Genomic DNA, 26579 nt, shown 5'->3' with positions numbered 1-26579 from the left:
GAGGGAGGGAGGGGAGGAAGGAGGGGTGGGAGGGAGGGAAGAATAGGTGTCTTGGAAACCATCTTAGATCTAAAAAGTCACGGCAGATGCAGCTGATATCTAGGATACATCTACATTCATCATTTACAAAGACTGAGTTAATGTCCATAGAATTCATTTAAAATATAATTTGTAATGTACAGTAGAAAGTAAGGATTTGTCAAAATGCTTCTGTGCTTCGGAATTTTTATGTAGGGAGCATTTAGAAAGTATATTTATAAATCCATTAACATACAGCTCTAAATATTTAAAGGTATATTAAATAAGTAGAACTTCAAGAGAAATTTTACAAAGTGCAGGGGATGTGGAAACCCCCTTAGATACATAAAAAGGAGTGTGCTGGGATTAGTCAAATCATTCAATTATATACACCAAAAGGTAGCTTAAGAAGTAATAGTAACAGTGAACAAAGCTCTTTTCTACAGATGAAAGACTGCATAGTTCAATTGTGAGTGAAAGAGAGGAACAGAAATGCTTCCTGCTGCAAGCTGACAGTTACATGGAACCCCCTGAAGTTATAAATTGAGTTCCTCTACTAATTACTGGTCTGAAGGGGAAAAAGGTTCACATTTTATTTCTCTTGCTGAACGTGCAACATAAGCACTCGTGAATTTTACATTAGGGTCAAGCTGAGAAGTTCCCAGCCTGTTTTACCTGGTGTAGAGAACAGTGTCACCCCCATGCAAATGAAGTCAGGTCTTCCTTTCTGCCTTGGGTGCCTACCAGGGAGATTTCAGTGTAACAGATTCTAATAGGGAAGTTGATATAGAGGGGAAAATAAAGAAGGAAGAACAAAACAAAACATAGATCCTATCTGAAATAAAATTTTGTTTAGAAATTTGAAAGAAAATCTTAGGGATTCTAAGAGCACATGTTTCAAAAGACCTCAGAATTTTGTAATATCACTCATTAAAACTGTATGCTACACCCACTGATAACAATATCAACTATTCTATCTACTTTCTGAATCACTGATTATAAGACCAATAAAGCTATACAGCAGGCAGGTACTTTAGTGAAATAAGCCCATCTCCAGAGACAAGAACCCGCGGTTCAAATGCTAATACTTTTGACCAGGTAAGCCCTTTATTTTTGTCAATGAGTGATAACTGTTATGTGGATGCTGATTAACGACACTCCTGAGAAGGAAAATGGATCGGGGAGGAGGGGTGAAGAACAAAAAATGGTTGTGATATTAATATTTCCAAACAGGTTTTCTGAGAAGAAAAACTAGCTTCAGCATTTCTAATGGGTATATATATACCCTTTCTAACTTCCTGGAACATCACAGTTCACTCCCTGTAAAAGCAGCAGCTTCATGCAAATCAGGATAACAAAATTCATTCATGTACTCATTCAACAAATAATTATTGAACCTACTCACTTTGTAAAAGAAAGAAATGTAAACATATTCATGGTGAACACAATCTCCATCGTTGCAGTTTTCCTCCTCTCTTGTTTTTATTCTATTTACCGTAACTGTGTACTCAAAATATGACTGAACAAAAATAATCTGATGGATGACTAATACATTCAGGGCTGACATGTGAGAATTAGGAAACAGAAACTAATCAATGAGTGTCTTCTTAGTGTAAAATATTGTATAGTTCTGGGAGTCATCAAGACCTAGCTTAAAATCCCAACTCCTTTTCTTACTGGCTGTCTGAGTAAATGAAAGACTCCCAGGTCTCAATTCCTTTATGTGGAAAATGTTCTAACGGTACGTACCCACAGAGCAGTTGTGAAGATTAAACAAGATGTTGGCAAGCACCCCTCCATAGTGCTTATTCAACAAATTAGCTACTTGAGTTATCTTTCGGAATCTTAAACTCACATAATGCCTTTCTTAATTCCTATGAGCACTTTTTGGCAAGACTTAAAAACACTGAATTTTATTTTACCTCTTCAGAAGAAACTGTTTTCTGTGCTCATCTTCTCTAAAAATATAACCCTTAGAATTTTCCATGTTTCTGGATGTCTCAAATAAATGCATGAAGAAGAAATTCCACCTTCAAGGAGCCCTTACAATAAAATAACCAAGGAAATTCTTACCTAGTTTTGGCAAGGAATAGGGCACTTGGAAGTAGTCTTCATAAAATTCTATTAATCTCTTTGTTATGTGGAGAGCGTAGTCCCCGGATCCTCTTCTGATAGCATCAGGTCTTGCATATAAGCGTACCTAATTAAAAATATACAGAAAAGTTACTTTAGCCTTTTGATCCTCCAATTTTATCTTCCCTGCATATATGAGCCTATACAAATCACTCTGAATACTACGAATATTAAGCAGCATTCTTGTTCATATATCAAAGCATGCTGTGGCTGAAAGAACCAAACTTAAACAATTAAAGTAACCAAGTCGAGCAAGTCACAGTTTCCCAGCTTTACAAGTTGACATAGAGAAGATTTATATTGCATCAAAATAAATATTCAAAGTTATCACTTACATGTGCTTGCTAGAGATAGGAAGGTACGGTGGATTAGTATAACGGTTTCCTGACTATGCTGAAAGCAGGCGGGATATGGTGGTTTGGCAGGAGAGAAAATTCATGGTTTGTTAAAGTAACACTGCAGCAAGCTTTGGAAGTATTACCAGGCTGAACAAAAAAAAAATTTACGCTTCTTCTTTTCTTTGGAAGCAACTATCCAATTGTCCTTATTCCCAATATGCAAAGTAGGATAGAAAACTTTTCATGTACATAAATGATTGCCATTTTGGAAGGCTGTCTGCAACCATTGCCGGCTTCAAAACCAGCTGAAGTAAGTCATATTTCTAACACAATCTGGATACTTAATATTGATTTTCAAATCAAGCATTGTATATTATCTAGTCCTTGGCCAAAAAGGAGCCTGAGGCAAAGAACATAAAACTGAACAAAACTAACAACTGTGCAGAAAAGGTTAAAATGAGATTAGTTTTCTTAAAGCTTTCATAAAGCTATCTGGCATCTTTCTTTCCAAAGGCTAAATCTGTTTTTCACAGATGTGGTCCCTAATCCTCGTATCAATTCTGTGAATAAGAAATATGTATTTTGTGGAGCAGCGGAGAGCCCGGGAGGTGGGTTTTACTCTTGCTCTGCCACTAACCAAGCTGGGAGATATTGAACAAATTACTTAACCTCTTTGGGTCTCAAGTGTTCTCATTTATAAAATGAAGGTGTTAGCCACCAGCTGGTTGCTAAAGTGCTTTTCAGTTCTAAAACACATTACTTCCAATCCCATTTTACAGATAACAGAGGCTGTGTTCTTTGCAAATCACTAAAAAAGTAAATGGTTTACTTGGTGTTTAGAAATGGATCTTTATATTCAACAGGAAGACAAAAGAGAGCTGTACCCAATCATATAAAAATGGATTATACAATTAACTCTTTATTATTCTTGCTTAAGGAAAGACAACAGAGATGTGTATAATCAAAAAGAGCAAAAAGTCAAGGAAAACACATTCTTTGTTAGAAAGACCTGTAATTCAATAAGATGTTTACTAAATTCAATAACAATTATTTACTGAAATTGTGAAACGACTTCCCATCTGACAACCAAATGAAATATCAAATGTAGTTCACAGTTGCCTACAATTTTGGTTGGCAGGACTATAAAACCAAACACTCTCAGGAAATACCACCTGCAACAGCAGAAACTACCACTCTCAGAGAGACAGTGGTTAGGACCCCGTACCCCTGACATCAACTGCTTATAAACATGCAATGTCTTAAGTTCCCAAAACACAGACCCTAAGGAAAGTATGAGTGTACAGTTGACTTATCAAGGAAGTGTTCTCAAGGAGAAATCTACAAGGGAGCAAAGAAAGCAATATAAGGCAGCATAAAAAGCCAAGCAAGGGTGTAATTTCAAGTGAAGTCCTGGCCTCAGCCTGATCCTACAGGGAGCTCTAGATTGTAAATTGCACTGGTGAGTTTGTGCTGCCTTGAAGTAAGAGAGCTTCCATATATTCCTGCATCTCAGTCATTGGATACTGGTTACCCAGAAGGCATAAAATCCCAGGCACTTGTTCTTGAAGGATCTGGATGATGCAGCTCCTGTGGTCCAAGGAGAGTCCTTGGGAGAAGAGGTCAGGTGTGAACTGTTACAAGCGGAAGAGTGAGAGCTGGGTGGTAAGCACACCAAACAGGAGAGGAGATCTGGTCTGTGCACCAATAGCATACACCGCAGACAAGAATCATTCATTCCTGCATTCACTCATTCAACAAATATTTATTCGGCATCTGCTTTGCACCAGGGCCTGGACTAAGCATTTGTAAGTGATGAAGAAGACATGTTCTCTAACCACAGATGGTACAAAGCATTATTGGGAACAAAAAGCAATGAAAATATAATCCCCATTCTCAAAGAGCTTCCCATTAATAAAGGTAAATTAGATAATAATAACAGATAATGATGCATGCCATATGAATGGTAAGCCATGAGTGCCAAGCGGATACTGAGGAGAACAGATAGTTTTCAGAAGGTTCAGGGTGAAGTAAATAGTAAATGCATGTTAAAACCATAACCAGGACCACTGCAAAATAATGCAGCAAAAGGTCACTGATTTTACTCAAAAGGAGCACCACTGATTTTAGTAGAAACACAGCCATTCCTGTCAATCAGCTCTACCTGTTAGGCAAGCTCTCTGTAGGCTGAGACAAGAGAAGCACAATTAAATCAATCTGGTTGTCAAGATTTGATGGAAATGATCCATCCAATCTGAGTGAGAAGATAAAACGTACGGAGTCTTCATTTACTCATTTAAACATTTATTATACGCCTGCTGTGTGCCAGGCATTGTACTAGAGAGTAGAAATAGAACAATAAAAATTTCTGCCAGAAAGTAAACAAAATATTTACTCTTACTGCTCTTAAGAAGCTCACAATATGTGGAGAAACAAACAGATAAATCAACAGCAAAATACAATGTGAGAAATGTAACTGCATTTTGCCCTCCCTCCCATTACAATGGACCCCTGTAATATAATGGAATGAACTCCCATTACAAAGGACTGAGCTCCTACCCACGGCCAAACCCTCCACATTCTACCCCTCCTGCCTTTTCGAAGACATTATTCTCAAAATTCTCCCCTTTATCTCCCGTATCACCAATTTATGCTTCCATACTGGATCCTTTTCATCAGCAAACACATACTCTGTATCGTTTCCTATGTTTAAGAAAAATCTTTGTTGACCACAGTTCCTCCAGCTATGGTTTCCAGCAACGGTCCCTGAAAGAGTTTCCTATATAGTTAGAATTAACATGTAACTTAACATGCAAACTAGAATATTTTCAAAATAAACAGGAGCACTTAACACCCTGAGACAATAGGTATAAGTAGGGTGCTTGCCCATTTATACTCCCTGTTTCTGGTCTCTCTTGAAGTCACCGCAACAAGGCTTTCATCCCCACTACTCCACCAAAACTGCTCTCATCAGCATCACTTATGGCCCCAGGATGCCAAATCCAACCATCCAACCGTCAGCTCCCAGTCTTCAACACGCTTAACCTATCGGCAGCATTTGACACAGTTGATCATTTCCCCTCTTTCAAACACTCTCTTCACTTGGCTTCTATCTGGTTGACCACTCCTTCTCAGCCTCCTGGCTGATTCATCCTCATCCTCTCCCTCATCCCTCTCACTTCTTAATGTTGGAGGATGTCTGATTTTAATCCATAGACATCACTTCTTGGTCTACACTCAGTCCCTTAAAGACAATATTGAGTCCCATGGTTATAAATATTATTTGGATGCTGAAGGCCTACCCCATAATTCCAGACTTCCAACCGCCCACTGGACACCTCCACTTGGATATCTAATAAGCTTCTCAAAATTAACACATCTAAAATCCAAATACTCAATCTCTCTCTCTCTCTCTCTGTCTCACAAACACACACTCACACACATACACACCTGCTCCTCCTGAAGCCTTTCCATCCAGCTGCCCAAGCCCAATACCTCAAAACCATCCTTGTTTTCCCTCTTTCTCTCACACTCCCAGGTTCAACTGGTCATCAAATCCTTTTGGATCTACCTTAAAAATATACCCAGAATCCAATCACTTCTCACAACCCCACCGCGACCATCCTGGTCCAAGCTTCCTTCATTTCTTGCCTGGATGAGTGCTCTAATTTCCTCCTGATGCCTCATCCCCTACTCCATTCAGCCTCTTCTCTACACAACAACAACAACAAAGTTCCAATTAAAATAAATATCAGGGACTTCCCTGGTGGCGCAGTGGTTAAGAATCCGCCTGCCAATGCAGGGGACACGGGTTTGAGTCTTGGCCCAGGAAGATCCCACATGCCGCAGAGCAACTAAAGCCCGTGCACCACAACTACAAAGCCTGCGCTCTAGAGCCCACGAGCCACAACTACTGAGCCCGCGCACCACAACTACCGAAGCCTGCATGCCTAGAGCCCGTGCTCTGCAACAAGAGAAGCCACCACAACGAAGAGTAGCCCCCACTCACCACAACTAGAGAAAGCCCGTGCGCAGCAATGAAGACCCAATGTAGCCAAAATTAAATAAATAAATAAATAAATAAATATCAAATCATACCACTCTTCTTTTTGTCCTCTAGTGGCTTCCCATGTCATTTAGAGTAAAAGTCCAAGTTTTTACAAGGGCTCCCAAATCCCTATAAAAACCTAATCCCCTTTACTTCTTGTCTCATTTCCTACCATTTTGCTCCATACTAACCTTATGCCAATTATACACTAGCTTCCTTGGCATTCCTCAAACATGCCAGAGAGATTCTCTCATCAAGGCTTTGAGTTTTCCCCTAGATATCTCCACGGCTCATGCCCTCTCTTCATTTAGATATACTTTTCCAAATATCTTTGCTTTCTGAGCTGTGCTCCCTCCCACCCCAGGACTCTCTATTCTCCTTCCTTGCTTTATTGTTTCCCATACATTTATCACCATTTAACAAAATATATGCTTTACTTATTCATTTTGCTTCTGACGGCCTTTTTCCTAAGAATGTAAGTTGCATGAGGGCAAAGATTTTTATCTATTAGTTCTAACCATACAAAAGTATCATTGTGCTAAGGCAACAATGTTAACCAAATGATAAGTGATTTTAAAGCCAACAGTAAATAGTAGGACTTAATTATAGTACTGGTGGTAATTCATGGGGGGAGATTAAGCCAGAAAATGATAAAGTTACTTTTGCATGTCATAAAGATTACGTCAGTGACCTATACCAGGTGAACTGAGATATAGGGGGACGCTTGTGAAGACGTCCAAGAGAAATAAAATTAGAAAAGTGAAGAGATACATAGTGATAGGTAAGACTGGATACGTAAAGAGAAACCTCAAACCAAATTAAAGAAGGGCCTGTAAACCAAATGGTAGAATACTAATTCACTCCTATAGTCATAGGCAAGTCACAGATTTTAAGCCACAGAAAGACATAATCAGAATTAAGTTTTAATTGATGATGCTAGCTGCAGTATAGATGATAGATGAGGAGAGACTAGGATCAAACAAAGGAAATACGTTAGACTATTGTAGTGAAAGTTGACGGTGGTTTGGACAGGAGAGATGGCAGGAGGGATGCAGAGAAATGGAAAGATTTATTCAATTGGTCCTAACATTCTATTGAACAAGTCCTTTAGTTACCAAATAAAGCCAATTGTAGTCACATTCTTAGTAATGAACAATCATTCACCTTATCTGTACCTGTCTCACTCCAGTGCCCAGTTGGAACAAGCGAGACCAGCTGAAGGATGGGGTTGGGGGTGGGGGAAGTCCAAAATATTTCACAAACTGGATAATTCCTTTGTTGTTAGTCAAGAGTTGGCTGTGCAATAATTCATTTTATTACTGTGAAAAAGAATCACAGTTGTTTTCTTCTTTTAGAGCAACTAGGTTCTACTTAATCATAACATAGAAACTAAATCTTCAAAAAGAGTTATCACTCAAAAGCAATGAAATATAATTTTATTACACCTGCTCAATTGCTCATCTGACATTCCACGATAAGAGCCCAGCTCTGAAAATGTAAATCGCTAACCAGGTTTTATCTCTCCCTCTGCATAGCTTCTTCCTACAACCAATATAAACCAAACTGCACATTAAGGTCCAGTAGAAAGGACATTATACTAGGAACTGGCACACAGGGATGTGAGACTCAGCTTTCTCAGTAACGACTGTCAACTTGGGAAAGTCTGTAAACTTCTCTGGGTCTCAGTTCAGAGTTCCTTCCAGGGGTAATAGTTTATCATTATCTATATATCATATTAACCCTGAGAGGCTGGTGCATCATACTAATTTGCCTAAATTGTTCTCATCTAGTCACTAATTATTTTGAAAAGAAAATAATGAAAAGGTTTTATTTTTAATCTTCACTCAGTTTAACTCCTTGACATTTTTTGCTTCCCTTGAAAATACATACCAACTACTCAGTCGTCATTCTCCATCCTTTAATCGAGTGTTCCTCTTTTTATTTCCCTGAACTGTCCATGAACTTGGTACTGATCAGACAGACATAACTATAGTAGTCAGCCAATATGAAATAGAAGAAGCTGGCCTTGGAAAACATGATCTTATGGCCCCACTACTGTGGGAATACACAGCAGCAATGAGCTAAGGTTTAGGAGCTACATATTTTTGCTCCCATAGAAAACTTAAATGCCCAAAATAGGTATTCCTAGGGGGCTTCTGTTTGACCCAGTGGCCTTTACTCTGTAGTTTCATGGACCCTCTATATTTAAAGTATGTTTGTTTTATCTTTTTATAGGATTTTAAGTCCAGTCGATCCTTGAACAACATGGGTTTGAACTGCACAGATCCACTTATATACGAAATTTTTCAATAAGTACATTGGAAAAATTTTTGGAGATTGCAACACTTTGAAAAAAAAACATGAACCACGTAGTCTAGAAATATCAAAAAACTTTTAAAAAGGTGAGACATGTCATGAATGCATAAAATATATGCAGATATGCATATAACATACCAAATATGTGTTAATTGACTGTTATCAGTAAGGCTTCTGGGTCAACAGTAGGCTCTTAGTAGTTAAGTTCTGGGGAGTCCCAAGTTATACACGGATTCTCAACTGTGCAAGGGGTCGGTTCCCCTAACCCCCTTATTGTTCAAGGGTCAACTGTGTTTTGATCATAGAAGGGGGAAAATACTAAAGGCAGACACCATCACCCCATTGGTCATCTCACTTTCTCACAGTAACAGGGATGGCAATTAAGTTTCAACTTATTCTGACAACTGAGAGTGGCTTCTTTTTTTTTTTTTTTTTTGCGGTACGCGGGCCTCTCACTGCTGTGGCCTCTCCCATTGCGGAGCGCAGGCTCCGGACGCGCAGGCTCAGCGGCCATGGCTCACGGGCCCAGCCGCGCCACGGCATGGGGGATCTTCCCGGTCCGGGGCACGACCCCGTGTCCCCTGCATCGGCTGGCGGACTCTCAACCACTGCGCCACCAGGGAAGCCCCTGAGAGTGGCTTCTTAGAGGACATGTCAGGAGAAAACTTGAGACCACATCTGCACTTGTCAGGAGAAAGCGCCATGATCTGTGAAATGCCATCTGTGCTGCTAGGGGTAGAAGAGGTGGCACTGATGTCAGATATATGCCATTATTAGGACAGAATATTCTTTGGAAAGGAGTCATAATGGTAGGAAACTTTAGATAAGTTCAAACTGACTGTCTCTGATAGCTGTGCAACTCAGAATTAGAACATCAAAGACAGTTAAATGACGTCATCAATGGGATATTTAATTAGTTAGCTACTATTTAATGAGCATATATTAATGGTCATGTGCTGACTGTCCAAAGGTAAGCAAAAGAGACATGGTCTCTTCTCTCAAGAAGCTTGCAGTCCAGTGGGGAGATACAGCAACTAAGTCTAATCATTGAGAAAATCAATGTGGACCAAATTTACCATGGCTCTTCAAAGAAGTTCTCTCCATAGAGATGGTGATTCATCAGAACAGGGACAGAGAACCATGGAAGTGAAGAGAAGCAAACAACTATTCAAGTTCTTATGTATAATGTTCTACTTTCATTGTATTAAAGATTTCAAAGGAAAAGTAAAATATATATATACAATTGTAATATAATGCAAATAAGTAAACACATGCAGTTGTCAGAAATATTATAAAATTTTACACTAAATAATTCTGGAGACTTTCTTCTAATAATTTAAAATACTTCACAGATTTTCTTATTTATCTTTACAAAATACCTGTAGAATCAGTATGGTGTTCAGCAGTGAATTCTGATTGTGTAGATGAAGGATCTGAAAAGAAGTTTTTCTATAGTCACTGAGCCATTTTAAAGGACAGTGAAACTAAATTTCTCTAGTATCTTTCTTCTAGACTGTTTTAATTATTTGTTGTGTTAAAAATGAATTGTGGTAGTTGCTATACAATTATGTGAAACAGTGTGTAGTTACACCATACAGCAAAGGGAAAAATAAATTTTATAGCACTAGCACACCTGTTAAATAAAGACTTGAATAACATTTGCTCTGATTTGACGTTTGTAGTTTGGTATGTTAAGTTAAATAAACCTTCTGGCTTGCCAGAGTTATTCTCTGAGAAAAGTTCATACTGAAAGAGTACATTAAGAACTTTGGAAGACACAGAAATTATTTCATGCCTTTCAAATTTCACTCTAATAACAATAACAAATTTGCTTTTCCTTTCACCTAACTGAAAAAAATCAGTCCCTTTCTTTAATAACTGCAAAACAATGATGTGTTGTCACTAAACTCTCCACCATTACAGCTGAATTCATTCGCCTATGTGAATATAATTTGATTTGGGGGTTCTTCATACAAATCAATAAAACAAAACAAGCCAGGCAGAAGGGAGCAGGTGCTTTTGACACTATGTAGAAGAAAAATACATCGATACAAAGAGGGAAGGATGTTGTAAACAAGAAGCTAAAAGCCCAAGAGTATTCGTCTTCTTTAAAATTCGGAAGATACCGGGTTTTTTGCAAAGAAAAAGGAAAATAAATACACACAAAACTCTGACAGAAACAAGGAGCCAGAACCCAGATGCACAAGCCAATAAACATAAAGAGGAGGCTGCAAGGGGGATGGGGAAGGAGCTGGCGTGACTGGAGCAGGTGGTACAAGGGCAGGAGGCAGACCTTGCCCCCCAAAGATTGTTCTAATCCTTAGAACCTGTGAATGTTATCAAAGGGACTTTGATTGTGATTAAATTAAGAATTTTGACATGAGGAGATTATCCTGGATTATTCAGGTGGGCCCTAAATGTCATCACAAATGTCCTACTAAGAGGGAGGCAGAAGGAGTTTTGACTACAGAAAAGGAGAATGCAATAGGATGACAGAAGCAGAGAGAAATGTGAAGATGCAAAGAAGGAGAAAGAGCTCATAAATCACTAAATGCAAGACATGCAGCTCTAGGAGCTGGAAAGGCAAGGACCAGATCCTCCTCTAGAGCCTCCAGAGGGAACCAGCTTTGCCAACACCCTGATTTCAACCCTGTTAAAACTCATTTTAGATTTCTAACCTCTGGAATAGGAAGAGAATAAACTTGTATGGCATTAAGTCACTGAGTTTCTGGTAATTTATTACAGCAGCAATAGGAAGCTAGTATAACTTTTTTTTATTTTCATGCCAGTTAACACACTGATTTGTGTTAGATTTTCAGCTTCATATAAGAGCATATTTTGTACTTTTCTGTGTGTCACTCTTTCTGTTGTAGACATAATTATTTACAGCTTTCAATCTGCTAATGTTGGCACACCTGATTTACTTACATATATTATTACCAAGCACATAACACATTATTGCATGTAATTGATACACACACACACACACAAGTGAAATGATTGAGTAGAAGAATCATCTACAGCAATAATTTTCTAAGTGTTGTCTCATTATGCTTTGCAGCAGAATCACCTGGAGTAATTGTTTAAAATTCAGATTCCTGGGTCAATACATTGCAGAAATTCTGAATCACCTCTCTCCATGGGGCCCTAAAATCTTCATTTTAACAAACTTACCAATTGAATTACATATACACTAAAATTGAAGAACTACTGGCCTAGAGTCACCTAAGAACCTTTAGTTCATTCAGCCCCACAGCAAGCAAGCCTCAAGACTGGAAAGAAATATTTAGCAAAAGACTAACACATAGGAAAACATATATATCCTTATTCCTTAAATCTCTTTCAACATCAAAGTCTTCAATGAAGATACATTCAACATGACTTATTATTTTTAACTCGAAAAACTAATCTTTTTTTCCCCTGCACAATAAACTATAAACAACAGATGAGTCAGATCCAGTGTTTGGAAACCAGTAAAAGTTGTTTAATACTGTCACACCCCATAGATAAAACGGTAGCATTTACTCCCTCTCTGAGATAAAGTACATCTTTTGTAGTAAACTGAATTGCAGGTTTGTTTGGTTTTTTTTAGTGAGATAGAATAAATGTAGAGAATTTCCTTATTAAGACATCCATTTTATGCCTGGTCAAATTTCTTCAGCAAGACTGACACCCAAGAACATCTACTTATAAATACAGGAGCTCAGGGCTCAGTTGGATTCAGTTTCAATTTGTTTTGTCCCATCTGACCTTTTATTCCCTGCTTTCCAGCAACCTGTTGACCTTACTTTTATGTATGCCACCTTCTCCTCCAACTCAGCACCATTCAGTTCAAACACAGCATCCCTCCTGCACCAACCCTCTCTTGTGGATCTTTCAATGATGCAGGCAGCCTTCCACTACCTAGGGGTCAGAACTCAGAATTCCTTTGTCCATTCACTCATTTAATAAATATTTATTGAGAGTCTACTCTGTTCCAGGTGTTCTTCTAGAAAGTAAACCAAACAAATAAAAATCCCTACCATGGAAGTTTATATTCTGGTAGGAAAGATGGATAAATACAAACAATACAAATAAATGCTACAAATAATACACTATAAATAGTAAACAATACAAATAAATACAAATAATATATAGCATGTTAAATAGTAATAAGTGTTCAACATTAAAGTAAATCAGAAGGAGTTAGAAAATGTCAAAGGCCACGGAAAGCCTCACTGAGAAGGTGGCATTTGAGTAAAAATATAAAATAAGTAAGGATGTGAGCAACGTGGATACAGATTCCAGGAAGAGCTACTTATGAGTGTCCTGAAAACTTTCATTTCAGTCCTCAAGCCTCCCCATTCAACTCTTTCTTTAAAGAAACTACAAAATATTCCAATCATAGAGAAATCATATAGAAAAGTACAGTACAAAAGTGCAGTATTCTTATACCCCTAACAGATTTAAATAATGTTGATATTTTTCCCCATTTGCTTCAGATATTTTTTAACCATGTAAGACATTACAATTCCATTGAGGCAATACACCCCCTTCTTACCACGCCCCTCCCTCCCACTCTAGAATTAACCATGGCCATGAAGTACAGGCTTCAGTAGACTTTCAATTCATGTTATAATTGTCCTTCGTTTTAATGGGCATTACCAATTTCTCTTCAAAGGAGCTATACCAATTTACATCCCACCAGCAATGTATGACAGTCCCTGCTTCCCCACATCCTCAAAAATTTTGAAATGTATGTTCATCAATGGTCATAAAATGGTGTCTGGTTGTTAGTTGTAATTTGCATCATCCTAGTAATGCAGGTGTAAGCACCATTTCAAATGTATGTTGGCTTATATGTTCCTGTTCTGCAAACTGCCCTGTTCCTTTGCCTAGTCTTCCATTGGATCATTTACCTATTTTCTCATGGTTCATAGTAGTCCTTTGTATATTCTGGACAGTAGTCATTTGCCTGTGTATGACTTACAAAAATCTTCTCCTAGTCTGTGCTAGTCTTGTACATTATGTCCCTGATCAAATAAAATGTTTTACTTTTAATGCAGTCAAATAACAAATGTTCCCTTTAGGGTTTCTGCTTTCTGGGTCTCTTTAAAGAAATCTTTCATTGCCCTCAAGGTCAAAAAATATTTTTTCCTATATTTCCTTCTAAGATTTTTAAACTTTTGCTTTTCAAAGTCAGAGTTTTAACCCATGCAGAATGTATTTATGTGAATAATGGGAAATAGTGATCTCATTTTATTTTTTTCTATGTGGATGATCAATTGTCTCAGTACTATTTATTGAAGAGTCCTGCCTTCCCAACTGATTTATAATGCCTCTCTCCATATACGAAGTTCTCATACAAACTTAGATCGCCATTGTTTTCTGTTGGTCAGTATGTCTATCACTGTGCCAACAGCACCTTCTGGAATCACTAAAACTAAATAATAAATTGTGGACTTCCCTGGTGGCACAGTGGTTAAGAATCCGCCTGCCAATGCAGGGGACATGGGTTTGATCCCTGGTCCGGGAAGATCCCACACGCCGTGGAGTAACTAAGCCCGTGCACCACAACTACTGAGCCTGTGTCTAGAGCTCACGAGCGACAACTACTGAAGCCCACGTGCCACAACTACTGAAGCCCACGAGCCTAGAACCTGTGCTCCACAAGAGAAGCCACCGCAATGAGAAGCCCGTGCACCGCAACAAAGAGTAGCCCCACTCACCGCAACTAGAGAAAGCCTGCACGCAGCAACGAAGACCCAATGTAGCCAAAAACTAAATAATTTAATTTTCAAAAAAATAAATAAGTAATAAACTGTGAGGTCTAATAAGACCAGTACTTTTCCTTAATTCTTTTCAAAGCTTCCTTATTATTCTATATGAATTTTAGGATCATTTTCCACATTTACACAAAAAAAATCCTCTTGGGGACTTGGATAAATTGCACTAGATTTGCATGTTAATATGACACCTTCAAATGTTAGATCTTAACACCCATGTCCATGGAATATCTCTCGATTATTTCAGTCTTTATCCCATTTTTAAGTTTATCAATTTCCTTCATATAAGCCTTGCACATCTTCTATTAGATTTACTTCTAGATACCTTATGGTTTGTTGTTACTGTGAATGGGATTTGAAAAATCATATTTCTAATCTATTGTTTCTGAAATTAGCCACTTACTGATTTTAGTAAAATGACTTTGAAACTAGCCAACTGTCTGAAATAACTCTAATAGTTTTTCTGCTTTGTTTTGTGTTGACTGGTCCCAGTCAAGATTTCTAAAACAATGGCAAATTTTTTAAAAAAGCAGTGAAAGAAGGCATCCTTATCTTATTTTTCGCTTTATTTGGAATGCTTCTACTGTTTCACTACCAACTATAATTCTTGCTGCCAGATAAGGAAATTCCCTTCTATTCATTGTTTGCCAAGAATTATGTCACGAATAGTGTTGGATTTTTCTAATGCGCTCATCGTATCTATTCAGATGACATTTTTCTTCTTTTTCTCCTGTGTTCCATTAGGGTAGTGAATCATAATAATAAATTTTCTAGTGTTAACCGTTTGCTTTCCTGGGGCGAGGGTGGGGGCGGGGTAACCTACTTAGATGTGTTGGGAAGGTTTTCGTTTGTTTAAGGTTTACCTTTTCCCAGAAAGTGTTTTAACTAAAACACACCTATAAAACTGTGTAACCTGGTGGTTTTGTGTGTGAGAGGACAGATTTTGATTAGTGATTGACTATATCTATGGTTATTGATAATTCATGTTTTTCTTAAAATTATGCATTTCATCTAAGTTTTAAAAGCATGAGAAAGAATTTCTCCATAATATTCTCTATTTCTGAAATCTCTCCATGTAGAGTTATTTCAATTCTAATAATATTTGTACTTTCTTTTTTCTCTTGATTAAAACTGTCAGAGGTATGTCTTATAGTCTTTTCAAAGAATTCTCTTATGGTTTCATTAAGCCTTCTATTATTTCTTAGTTTTTTATTTCACTGATTTTTAATCTTATCTTTATTATTTTCCTGCTTCTTTCATTATACCCTGTTATTTCTCTAAATGTTTCAATAAAATGATCAGCTGATGAATTTTAAATCATTCATGTTTTAATATGATCCTTAAGCCTCTTTATACTATATTCTTTAAGGCTCTAAATTCCTTCTAAGCATAGCTTTTACTTGCATCCATGAAATTTAATAAGCAGTGTTCTCATTTTTCATTAATTTCTAAATATTTCATAACTTCCTATTTGACCCATAAATTATTTAGAAGTATGTCCTTAACTTCCTAACGTATGTGATTTCCAGGTTACTTTTCTTTATTATTCCTATCTAACATTATTGCCAAAAGCCTGGGTCATTTGACACTGATTCTTGGTATTTCTTCAGATTCTTTCTAGACCAGTAATTAACGAAGTTTGTAAGCAATGGATCTAGATGCTTGAAAACAATGTTTAACCACTAATTTTTAGGTAAATGGTTCTAAATATATTGAGATTAATATTGTTTTGTTTATATCTTCTAAATCTCTATTAGGTTTTTTGCTTTATGTTCCTGAGAAAGATATTAAAATCTCCCATAAGCCCATTGATTTGGTTGTCCATCTATAGTTCTGCCAATTTCTGCCTCGTATATCAATACTTTGAGTCAATATTATTAGGTGCATATGGGTTCATGTCTTCCAGGTGAAATCCTCTTATAATTTCAGCCTCAATAGTGTGAACACCTTAAAATATATTTCATCAAATATCACTGACTTTATCCTTCCTTTTACATTCAAAATTGTGGGCTTTATATTTAAGATGCATCTTCTGTCAAGCATAGAGTCATATTTTACTTCTTTATCCAATTTTTTGTTCAATTTATTTAAACTAAAACAAAACAAAAACAACTTTATTCATTCTATATTTTAATAGGTAAATTTAGTGTAGACAGATATATAGATATAGCTACGGATAGATTCCTATTCTGTTCTACTATTTTTCAATGTTTGCTATCCATCTTGCTTTTACTTTGCTTCTTTTTTCTCCTTTCCTGCTTTAAGTAGATCTATCATTTTTTCTCTGTTCCATTTTTATCCTTTTTGTCATTTCAAAATTGTATAAACTAATATTTCTATCTACTCTTTCAGTAGTTGCACTTAAATGTCAATGCGTGATGACTTTATGCAGTCTAATGTTAATCTGTATCTCTACATGCCTTGAGAACAAGGACCTGAATACACTATACATTCAGTATAGTGTGGTTTTCAAGTGACCAGGTCTGGAGCTAGACTACCTGGATCTAGATCCTGGCTCTATCTCTTCCTAACATTTAATAGGTAAGTTACTAACCATCACTCTGCATCAGTCCCTTCATCAGAAAAATTAAATTAATGATAAAAATGCTAATTGTAAGTGCTTGAGAATTATGAGAATTAAATTAGTCACAATGTGGAAAGGGTTGAGAGAAGTGGCTAGTATATATGTTAGCTGTTATGGATTTTCACTTTCGTATTATACTACTGTTATAAGTCATTTTTTACATCATCAAAGTTAGTCATTATTATTATTTCACAGGTGATATTTATTTAAATTTACCAACAGGTTTACCAATCCTTGCTTCACCATTGCTTCTTTCTTTCTAGGTTAAATTTTCTTCTTCCTGGGGTATATCCTATAGTCATTCTTTTCACAATGGTCTGTAAACAGAAAACTCTTCCAGTCCTTCTTTCTCTGGAAATGTCTGTATTTTGCCTTCACTCATAATTAATAATTTATCAGAATATGGAAGCCCAATTAGGACACGACTTTAACTTTCTCTCAACATTTTGGAAGTTTGTATCACACTATCTAGGGGACTCTGTTGTCACTGATGAGATGTCTACTTGTCATTCCTTTCTCAATAGGTGATCTTTCTTTTCTCTCTGGTTACTTTTTTTTAAACATGAATAGTTTTAAATTTTCAGAAAGAAAGTGATATATAATGTATAATGGAGTATAATGAACCAGTATAATGAACCCCTGTATTATCATCTCCTAGATTCAACAATTATCAAGAATTTGCTTCATCTATCTTTTTCTTTTTTCACCTGAAGTATTTTAAAGGAAATCACAGACATTATGTCATTTCACTCATACGATATACATCTCCAAAACTATGTTTTTTTAATTTAACCACGATATCATTATACATCTTACAAAATGGTCTCCAGCTGCCTTTACGGCTTTTTTCCTTGCGTTTGGTGTTTCATAGTTTTACCGCAATGCTTCTGATGTGGTTTTGTTTTTCCTTATCCTGCTCAGGTCACTTTTTTTTTTTTTTTTTTTTTCCAGGTCACTTTTGATCTCCCTTCCACTACAACACACTATCCCAAATCTAGTCCATCAACCAAGTCCTTTTAATTTTACCTTTTTTAACAGACTTTTAATCCATCACTTCTCTCCATATTCACTGCCATCCAAGTCAAGTGATCCCATCTCTCTCCTGAACTATTGTTAATAACTTCAAAACTTCCATTCCATTCCTTCCCCTCTATATCCAATCTTCACAAGGTAGCCAGACAGTTCTTTTCAGAATACAAATTTGCTGACGTAACCTCTGTCTTCAAACCTTCATTTTTCTGGGAGGAAAAGGGTCTAGGAGGTCCACGTGGTCAGTCTCTAACCAGCTGTGCATAGACCGTTCACTTAATCTTGATATTGCCCTAACATGTACCCTCCACCACAGCCGTGACCACGTTCTAACTGACTTTTAAGACTCATGCATTTTCCCATCCCTTCTCTAGGGAAACCATCCTTGGAATCCAAATCTAGATCAAGGTTTGGTTTCGTCCTTTTTTATAAGTTAACAGAGAGAACACATGGCACAACTGCAATTCTGCACCTTCAGTTTTTTGATGTGGTTATTTGATAAATGCCAGTCTCCCCAGGATAATAAGAGTTCCAAGAAAGCTCCTAACTGTATCCTCATGCTTAAAAGAGGAACTCACACAAAGCAGGAACTCAACTCAGCATCGGTCAAATGAATGAATGAATGAACGAATGCACGATTGTCCAGGCATTCCTCCTCTGTGTTTCCAATCCAATCTGCAAACTCCTATCATATAGTACTCATCATATTTGACATTATTAGTAGTTTTCCACTCAGTCCTCCCAAATATATTATGATCCCCTAAGGGGCAGGTAATGTGTTTGGTACACTTTTATATCTCCAGCAACTGGCCTGGTGCCTATATGTAACATGTATTTAACTATAAAGGAAGAAATGAGTAGAGGGACACTAATTTTGATTGGTTCTCAGGCACATGGAACTGAATAGATCATTCTTCTTAATTTATACATTCATTCTTCATTCCCATTTTACTTATCTGAGCGCCTGTTATACCCCAGGTACTGATTTAGATTCAAGGGACAGACCAACAAAGCAGACTAGATTTTGGCCCACACTGAGCTTATGCCATGCCATGCTTTCATCAGTGACCTGTGAATGTTTCCTCTTCTGTTTTAGATTTGATTTTTTTTGATACACCTTTATTGGAGTATAATTGCTTCACAACGCTGTGTTTCTGCTGTATAACAAAGTGAATCAGCTATATATATATATATATATCCCCATATCCCCTCCCTCTTGAGCCTGCCTCCCACCCCCCCATCCCACCCCTCTAGGTCGTTGAAAAGCACCAAGCTGATCTCCCTGTGCTATGCAGCTGCTTCCCACCATCTATCTATTTATTTCACATTTGGTAGTGTATATATGTCCATGTTACTCTCACTTTGTCCCGGCTTCCCCCTCCCCCTGCCCTGTGTCCTATTGCTTTCCCCTTTATTCCCTATTTCCAAGACCATTCCTCACTCCTTGGTAACTACTCTTATGCATTTTCCATCCACCCAACATACCTGTTTTTACATGTAAGTATATCCAGGAAAACACACAATATTATATGTATATTTATTTTTTTTATAAATGGTATTATGTTACAATCTCATTCTTTTTTTAACTTTTACTGTTTGTTTATTCAACTAATTTTGAAATCTATGTTTTAAAATATAAAATCTAGTTAATTTCTTCCAAGCATTCCACAGTATAATCCTATAAATATACCAAGGTATCCATTTCCCTAGGAAAGGACTCCTCTGGTATTTTCAACTCCTCACATCCCCAACCTCAATGCAATAAGCATCCTACTGTGTGTCTCCATATGCACTGACTTCATAGTTTCTCTCTGGAACATGTGCAAAAGTTGAACTGCCAGGATGTCAGGGTTAGCATATCCAGTTTCCCTACGAACCACTGCTGCTCCCTAAAATGGCCACACCAGCTTAGACTCCAACAAATAGTGGAAGAGGGCTCCCCTCATTTTTCCATCCCCACCAGCGCTTGATATTATCTGATTTTCACATCTTTGAAGATCTGATTGTTGTAAGGTATTATTTGGTTATTACTTTAATACACATTTCTCTGACAACTAGTGAGACTGAGTATCCATCTACGTATGAGAGAGCTGAAGCCAGATTTCCACTTAGTATCCAAGTAGTTATAAGTATATTATTAATTGTTCTGTGACTCAGTTGCTTCCTCTGTAAGGTAGGGATGATAATAATACTTCTATTATGAGGAATTAAATGGTTAAAAATTAAGCACCAAGAAAAAAATCTGATACAAAGAAGTGCTCAATAAATGTTGGCTATTTTTATAATTATTTATTATTATTTTCATTCATGTATCCTCTTCTGTAAATTGTCCATTTATGTCCTTTAATAATTTTTCTTCTATATTTCCTGTTTTCAGATTTACATGACTTTCTTGTATATTCTGAATATCAATCTCCTACAAATGTTTTTAAATGAATAAGTGAATGAGTGATCAGAGATTAAACATGCCTGTTTTGTCTTACAAACAGAGCTCCAACTGTTTGCTCTTCTGCTCACAGCCTTGCTGGGTCATTTTTGTTCACAAATATTGAATCTCAATGTATTTTAATATGGTCAATACATTTTAAATAAAATTTAATTTATATTCCATTTTTCTAAGTCAACAACAAACAAATCCACAATTGCAGAAGGAAACATCCTAGCTCCACTGTGAAAAAGTTAAACTATTCTATTTGTGGTTTTTATTGGGCAATTTATTAGAAAAGTAGAAAGACAGTACAAAGAGCTATAGAGCCTGTCAAATCTTCTCAGAGACAAGTACTTTGTTTCCATTTCAAACTCAGTATTAAACTAGACTAATCCTTAAAATGGGCTTGCAAAATAAGTTTCTGCAAGATTACCAAAGGAACTATTATCATTGTTAAAGGGGCCTTTTAAATAAAATTCTTAGTAATCATTTATAAAACCACACAGAAAATCTTAGAAAATCTCAAAATAGAGCAGCAATAAACACTTGGTAAGAACTAGTGCTTAACGAAAATCTATGTGGAGAATCCTAAAGTTTGTGACTCTTTTCGTAGCAACTCAAGACACACAAATCGAAAACTGCTCAGCTCATATTTACATAGGAAGACTATGATTACTGTATCTTATTTTTAAGCAAAGATGCAAAAGTATCAGTGAAGAAAAAGGAATTATCTCCATCTTGAAAGAGTGCAATTTATATAAAAATGAGGGGGTAGGGGAGGGATCACAGCTAAATAAGAAATGAAATCATGATCAGTCACCACCCATGCCACCTGGACGGCCTTCTAATACCTGATGCTGCTTTACGTTTTTTTTTTAATTCTTTTATTTTTTTAAAAAAGTAATTTATTACCTTACAGTTCTGTAAATCAGACGTGTCACTGGACTAAATCTGGGTGTCACCAGGGGCTGTGCTCCTTTCTGGAGGCTCTAGGGGAGAGTCTCTTTCCTTGCCTTTTCCAGCTTTTTCTTTTTCTTTTTTTTTTTTGGCCGTGCAGTGCGGCATGTGGGATCCTAGTTCCCCGACCAGGGGGCAAACCCGTGCCTCCTGCAGTGGAAACCTAGAGCCACAACCACTGGACCGCCAGGGAAGTCCCCATTTTTTTATTTTTAATGGAAAGGTTAGGTGATGTAGATAAGAAGTCACCCATTGACTGACTTCTGTCTGTCACATCTTGGTGAACAGTAACCTGTTCTGATATGGATTAGTAATATTCTAAGTAGATAAAACAGACACAATTAAGAAAACGTTGGCCAAATCTCTTTCTTTCCTAACTAATTCCAAAGTGGATATGCAGATTCATTTAGTTTATGTCATGAACATCACTAGATGCTGGAGTTACAATTATGAGCAAAAACTCACAATATCCCTAGTGGTTATGACTCAGCAGGGGAGACAAATGTTAAGTTTAAAATTACAGGAAAGTGGAATTATTCTGAAGGATAGGATCACGGTCAATGTTATTAGGAAAGTCTATAATAAAAGAATCTGACCTAGTCTGAAAGATCAGAGAAAGCTTCCCTGAGCCAACAACTGTAGGGAGAGAATGAGTTAAACTGGTGAAAGGAACAGCATGTTCAAAACTATGGTGTAAGAGATTGTAGTAAGTCCACATCTATGGCTGGGCTGGAGAGTATAAAGGAGACGCAAGATATAGGTGGGAGAAATGAGGGGCTTCCAGAAGGTGCCTGGCTATTTGGCTCTTTTAGTTGTTTAATCTTTAAGTAAAATGGAAAGCTACTGATGGGCTTTAAGAAGGGAGGCTCCAATGTAGAGAATGAATCGGGGGAAACAACAAGAATGGAAACCAATTATAAAAAATGTTTCTATAGCCCAGGTGAGAGACAGAAGTATCTTGAAATGAGGTGCTAGTGATAGAGATGAAAAGAGGTGCCAGGACTCTAGAGATATTGATGAGGCAAAATCAATGAAGTCATATGGGAAAGGACAGACGCAACAAAAGCCTCTTTCATTATTTCTCTAAGACTTTCTAGGCATTGTACTGCTTTTTCTATTATGGCTGCCAGTTGGTCACGTCCCTGCAAGTTAAAAAGGAGCTACACTCTTGACACTGTTTGGACACCCAGGCAGAGTTTTTCATGCCTCCATTAAAGAAATAGCTTTGGCCCCATTTACAATAAAGAACAGTTTTAGCTGCAGATATTCTGTAATCTACACTCTGTAACATGGCAGAACTTATTTTACAGACCAACCTGTGATCCTACTTAACCCCGTGGGACATAAGTTATTTTCATTGCTGTTAACTTTGCTCTCTTCCTCAGTGTGTCTGATTATCATACATAGGATGCCTACTTCCCAGGACTTCATTCCTTTCTAAGGATTTGTTCCAGTTCATGAAATATTTTATCTGAAAGCTTGTAGAAATTTCGAAAATTTTCTAACCTTCTCCTCTGGATCTGCTACTAGTTGAACAAGGTATGTATAACAGACACACAAACATGTTTAAAGATTACACAACAACTTTTCCTTCAAGTTCACAGTCAGTTGTATGCAAATGGCTAGTTCTACTTGGCTAGGTTCGGATTCTTTTATTATAGACTCTCATGGTGACATTGACCATGATCCTGCCCTTCAGAGTAATTCTACCTTTGCGTAATTCTAAAATTGTTTGTCTCCCTTGCTAAGCCATAACCACTAAGGATGCTATGAGCTTTTGCCATGTTCTCTCTCAATTGGACTAACAGATTTAACATCCATTCACATATTCAGAAGATACATCCATTTTTAACTTTTAGAATATATCTGTCCTCCCATTTTTCTATCAAACCTCATTTCTCATTAGCAATTTCAGTAAGATAGTTTGGTACCTGCAGGATCAAAACCTAGCCAAGTAGAACTAGCCACATCAGCCATCCACTGGAATTCTGGGCACATACATCAGGACAGGCAGGCACCGGTTCAAAACATGGACTTTGGTATCAGTCTGATACTCTATGACTTGCTAGATGTATGGCCTTAGGCAAGTTACTTAACCTACATAAGCCTCATTTTCCAATAAAAAAGAAGAGTATAACAAAATATGCTGTGTTCTCTGTCATATGATATAGTATATAATACGTTGGGATATAATACATAAAATGCTTGGCACAGAGAAAAGTGTGGGAGCTATCATCACTATGACTGCTAGCATAATTGTTCTGTTTCCTGCTTTCCTCCAGCCATGGCCATCTACCGAAGAAGGACAGATGTTTAAGAAGTAAAGGTTGTGTCAAAGATTTCTCTCCTGGCATATGGAAAGATGCAAACTTGAGTAAGCCATATAGCAAATTAGCAATAAATTCATAGAATTGGGTAGGTTCATCAAGAATAGGTGGAGAGAGAAGATGTAAAATCATATCTGCATGTCTCTTGTGTAGGTTAAATGAAGGAGTAAGTTGTTGTTCCAAAGAAAAAAGTACATGGAATATGGAAAATGATTACTGTAGCTTTGTAGTATAGTCTGAAGTCAGGGAGCCTAACCTCCAGCTCCATTTTTCTTTCACAAGATTGCTTTGCTATTCGTGGTCTTTTGTGTTTCCATATAAATTGTGAAATTTTTTGTGCTAGTTCTGTGAAAAATGCCATTGGTAGTTTGATAGGGATTGCATCGAATCTGTAGATTGCTTTGGGTGGTATAGGCATTTTCACAATGTTGATTCTTCCAATCTGAGAACATGGTATATCTCTCCATCTGTTTGTATCATCTTTAATTTCTTTCATCAGTGTCTTCTAGTTTTCTGCATACAGGTTTTTTGTCTCCTTAGGTAGGTTTATTCCTAGGTATTTTATTCTTTTTGTTGCAGTGGTAAATGGGAGTGTGTCCATAATTTCTCTTTCAGATTTTTCATCATTAGTGTATAGGAATGCAAGAGATTTCTGTGCATTATAGATGTATGAATCTATGGAATAGAATTCCAAGTCAAGAAATAAACGCTTATACTTATTGTAAATTAACTTTTGGCTAGAGTGCAAAGACAATTCAATGGGGAAATAATTATCTTTCCAACAAATGGTGCTGGGAAAACTGTATATCCATAAGCAAAAGGATGAAGTTGCAGCCTACTTCACACGCTATCCAAAAATTAACTTAAAATGGATCATAGATCTAAACGTGAGAGTTAAAACTATAAAACTCCTAGAAGAAAATGTGGGAGCAAATCTTCATGACTTTGGATTAGTCAATAGTTTTTAGATATGGTCTCCAAATATAAAGGTCAAAAGAGAAAACGAATTGGACTTCATCAAAATTAAAAACTTGTATGCTTTCACCTTCAAGAAAATGAAAGGACAACACATAGAATGAGAGAAAATATTTGCAAATCATATGTCTAAAGGGACTTGTAACCAGATACATAAAGAACTATTACAACTCAATTATAAAGACAAATCATCCAATTAAAAAATGAACAAAGTATTTGAATGACATTTTCCCCAAGGAGATATGCAAATGGCCAAATGCTCAACATCTTTTGCCATTATAGAAATGTAAATCAAAACATTAAGAAATGTCAAGCTACTACTTGACACCTATAAGAACAGCAATGATAAAAAAGACAGACAATAACAAGTGCTGAGAAAGAAGTGGAGTCATTGGAATCTTTGTACACTGTTCGTAGGAATGTAAAATAGTGCAGCCACTATGGGAAACAGTTGAGAATTCCTCAAAAGGTTAAGCACAGAGTTACCATATGACTCGACAGTTCCACTCCTAGGTACCCACCCATGAGAAATGAAAACATACTGCATACAAAACTTATACATGAATGTTCATAACAGCATTATTAATAGCAGCCAAAAAGTGTAAACAATCCAAATGTTCATTAAGTGATGAACGGATAAATAAAAGTGGTATACCCATACAATGGAATATTATTTGGCAATGAAAAGGAATGAAGTTTATGAATTACTAATACATGCTACAACATAGATGAGTCTCAAAAAGTGCTCAGTGAAAGAAGCCAGTCACAAAAGACCATACTGTATGACACCATTTATATAAAATGTTCAAAATAGTCAAAACTATAAATAGAGAAAATGGATTAGTGGTTCTCAGGATTGGAGTGGATGCAGGAAGGTTGAGGATATGGAGGTGTGACTGGTGATAGGTACAAGGTTTCTTTTTGGAGTGGTGAAAATGTTCTAAAATTGGGTAATGGTGATGATTGCATGACTTTGTAAATATACCAAAAACCAATGAACTGTATGCTTTAAAAAGGTGAAAACTGTGATATGTAAATTATATATTCATAAAGCTGTTAAAAAAAAATGGCATATACCACCAACTGAAGACAAAAGATGGCAGCACAGACTTGAATCTAGTATCTCTGTTTTTTATTACCTTTTAGACTTGTATAAGAACAAGCATATTCTGGTTTATAACTAATGCCACACATAAGAAATGCACGACAGCTATTCCCATTTTATAGATGAGGCAACGAAGCCTCAAAGAAGTGACTCATTTATAATCATACATCTAGGAAATAACAGGCCCAGACCTAAACCAGGTTTCCTAACTTCTAAGTCCACTTCAAAGTGCCCTTTTTACTGCACCAAAGACAATCCCAAGGCCACACAGCTTGGCCTTTTTTGACCAAAACTGCACATGCAATTAGCTATAGTCACAAGTTACCATCCTCAACAATAACCGATATTTTTAGACCATAGTGTAAAGTAAGCAAGGTCTATTACTCAGGATACTGTAAGGGTATGTATTTGTCTACAAGCCAAAAAGAGACAAAGGGCCAAAGAGTATGCCAATTACCTTTTAAGGAAATTCTCTTACTAAAACAGAGAAAACAAAGAATGAACCATGTTTGCATTCATTGTTCCCAGGCGTCAAGTAAAGTCACTCTAATTACAGCAT

General features: G+C 36.9%; 1 protein-coding gene across 1 annotated transcript in view; it reads right to left on the bottom strand.

Annotated features, from left to right (window-relative positions):
* The window catches only part of TRHDE (thyrotropin releasing hormone degrading enzyme), a gene marked incomplete at its 5' end in the record, with an annotated part of 412544 nt that overhangs the window by 290277 nt on the left and 95688 nt on the right, over positions 1-26579 (bottom strand). The window contains one exon of the mRNA XM_082849811.1: positions 2092-2218. Coding sequence (XP_082705937.1) covers positions 2092-2218 — 127 coding nt within the window. The remainder of the gene's footprint in view (positions 1-2091; positions 2219-26579) is intronic.

The sequence above is a fragment of the Leucopleurus acutus genome (assembly GCF_964270905.1).
Source record: "Leucopleurus acutus genome assembly, chromosome: 11".
Taxonomy (NCBI): Eukaryota; Metazoa; Chordata; class Mammalia; order Artiodactyla; family Delphinidae; genus Leucopleurus; species Leucopleurus acutus.
The sequence above is the reverse complement of the archived record's forward strand: the minus strand, read 5'-3'. Positions and strand labels throughout refer to the sequence as shown.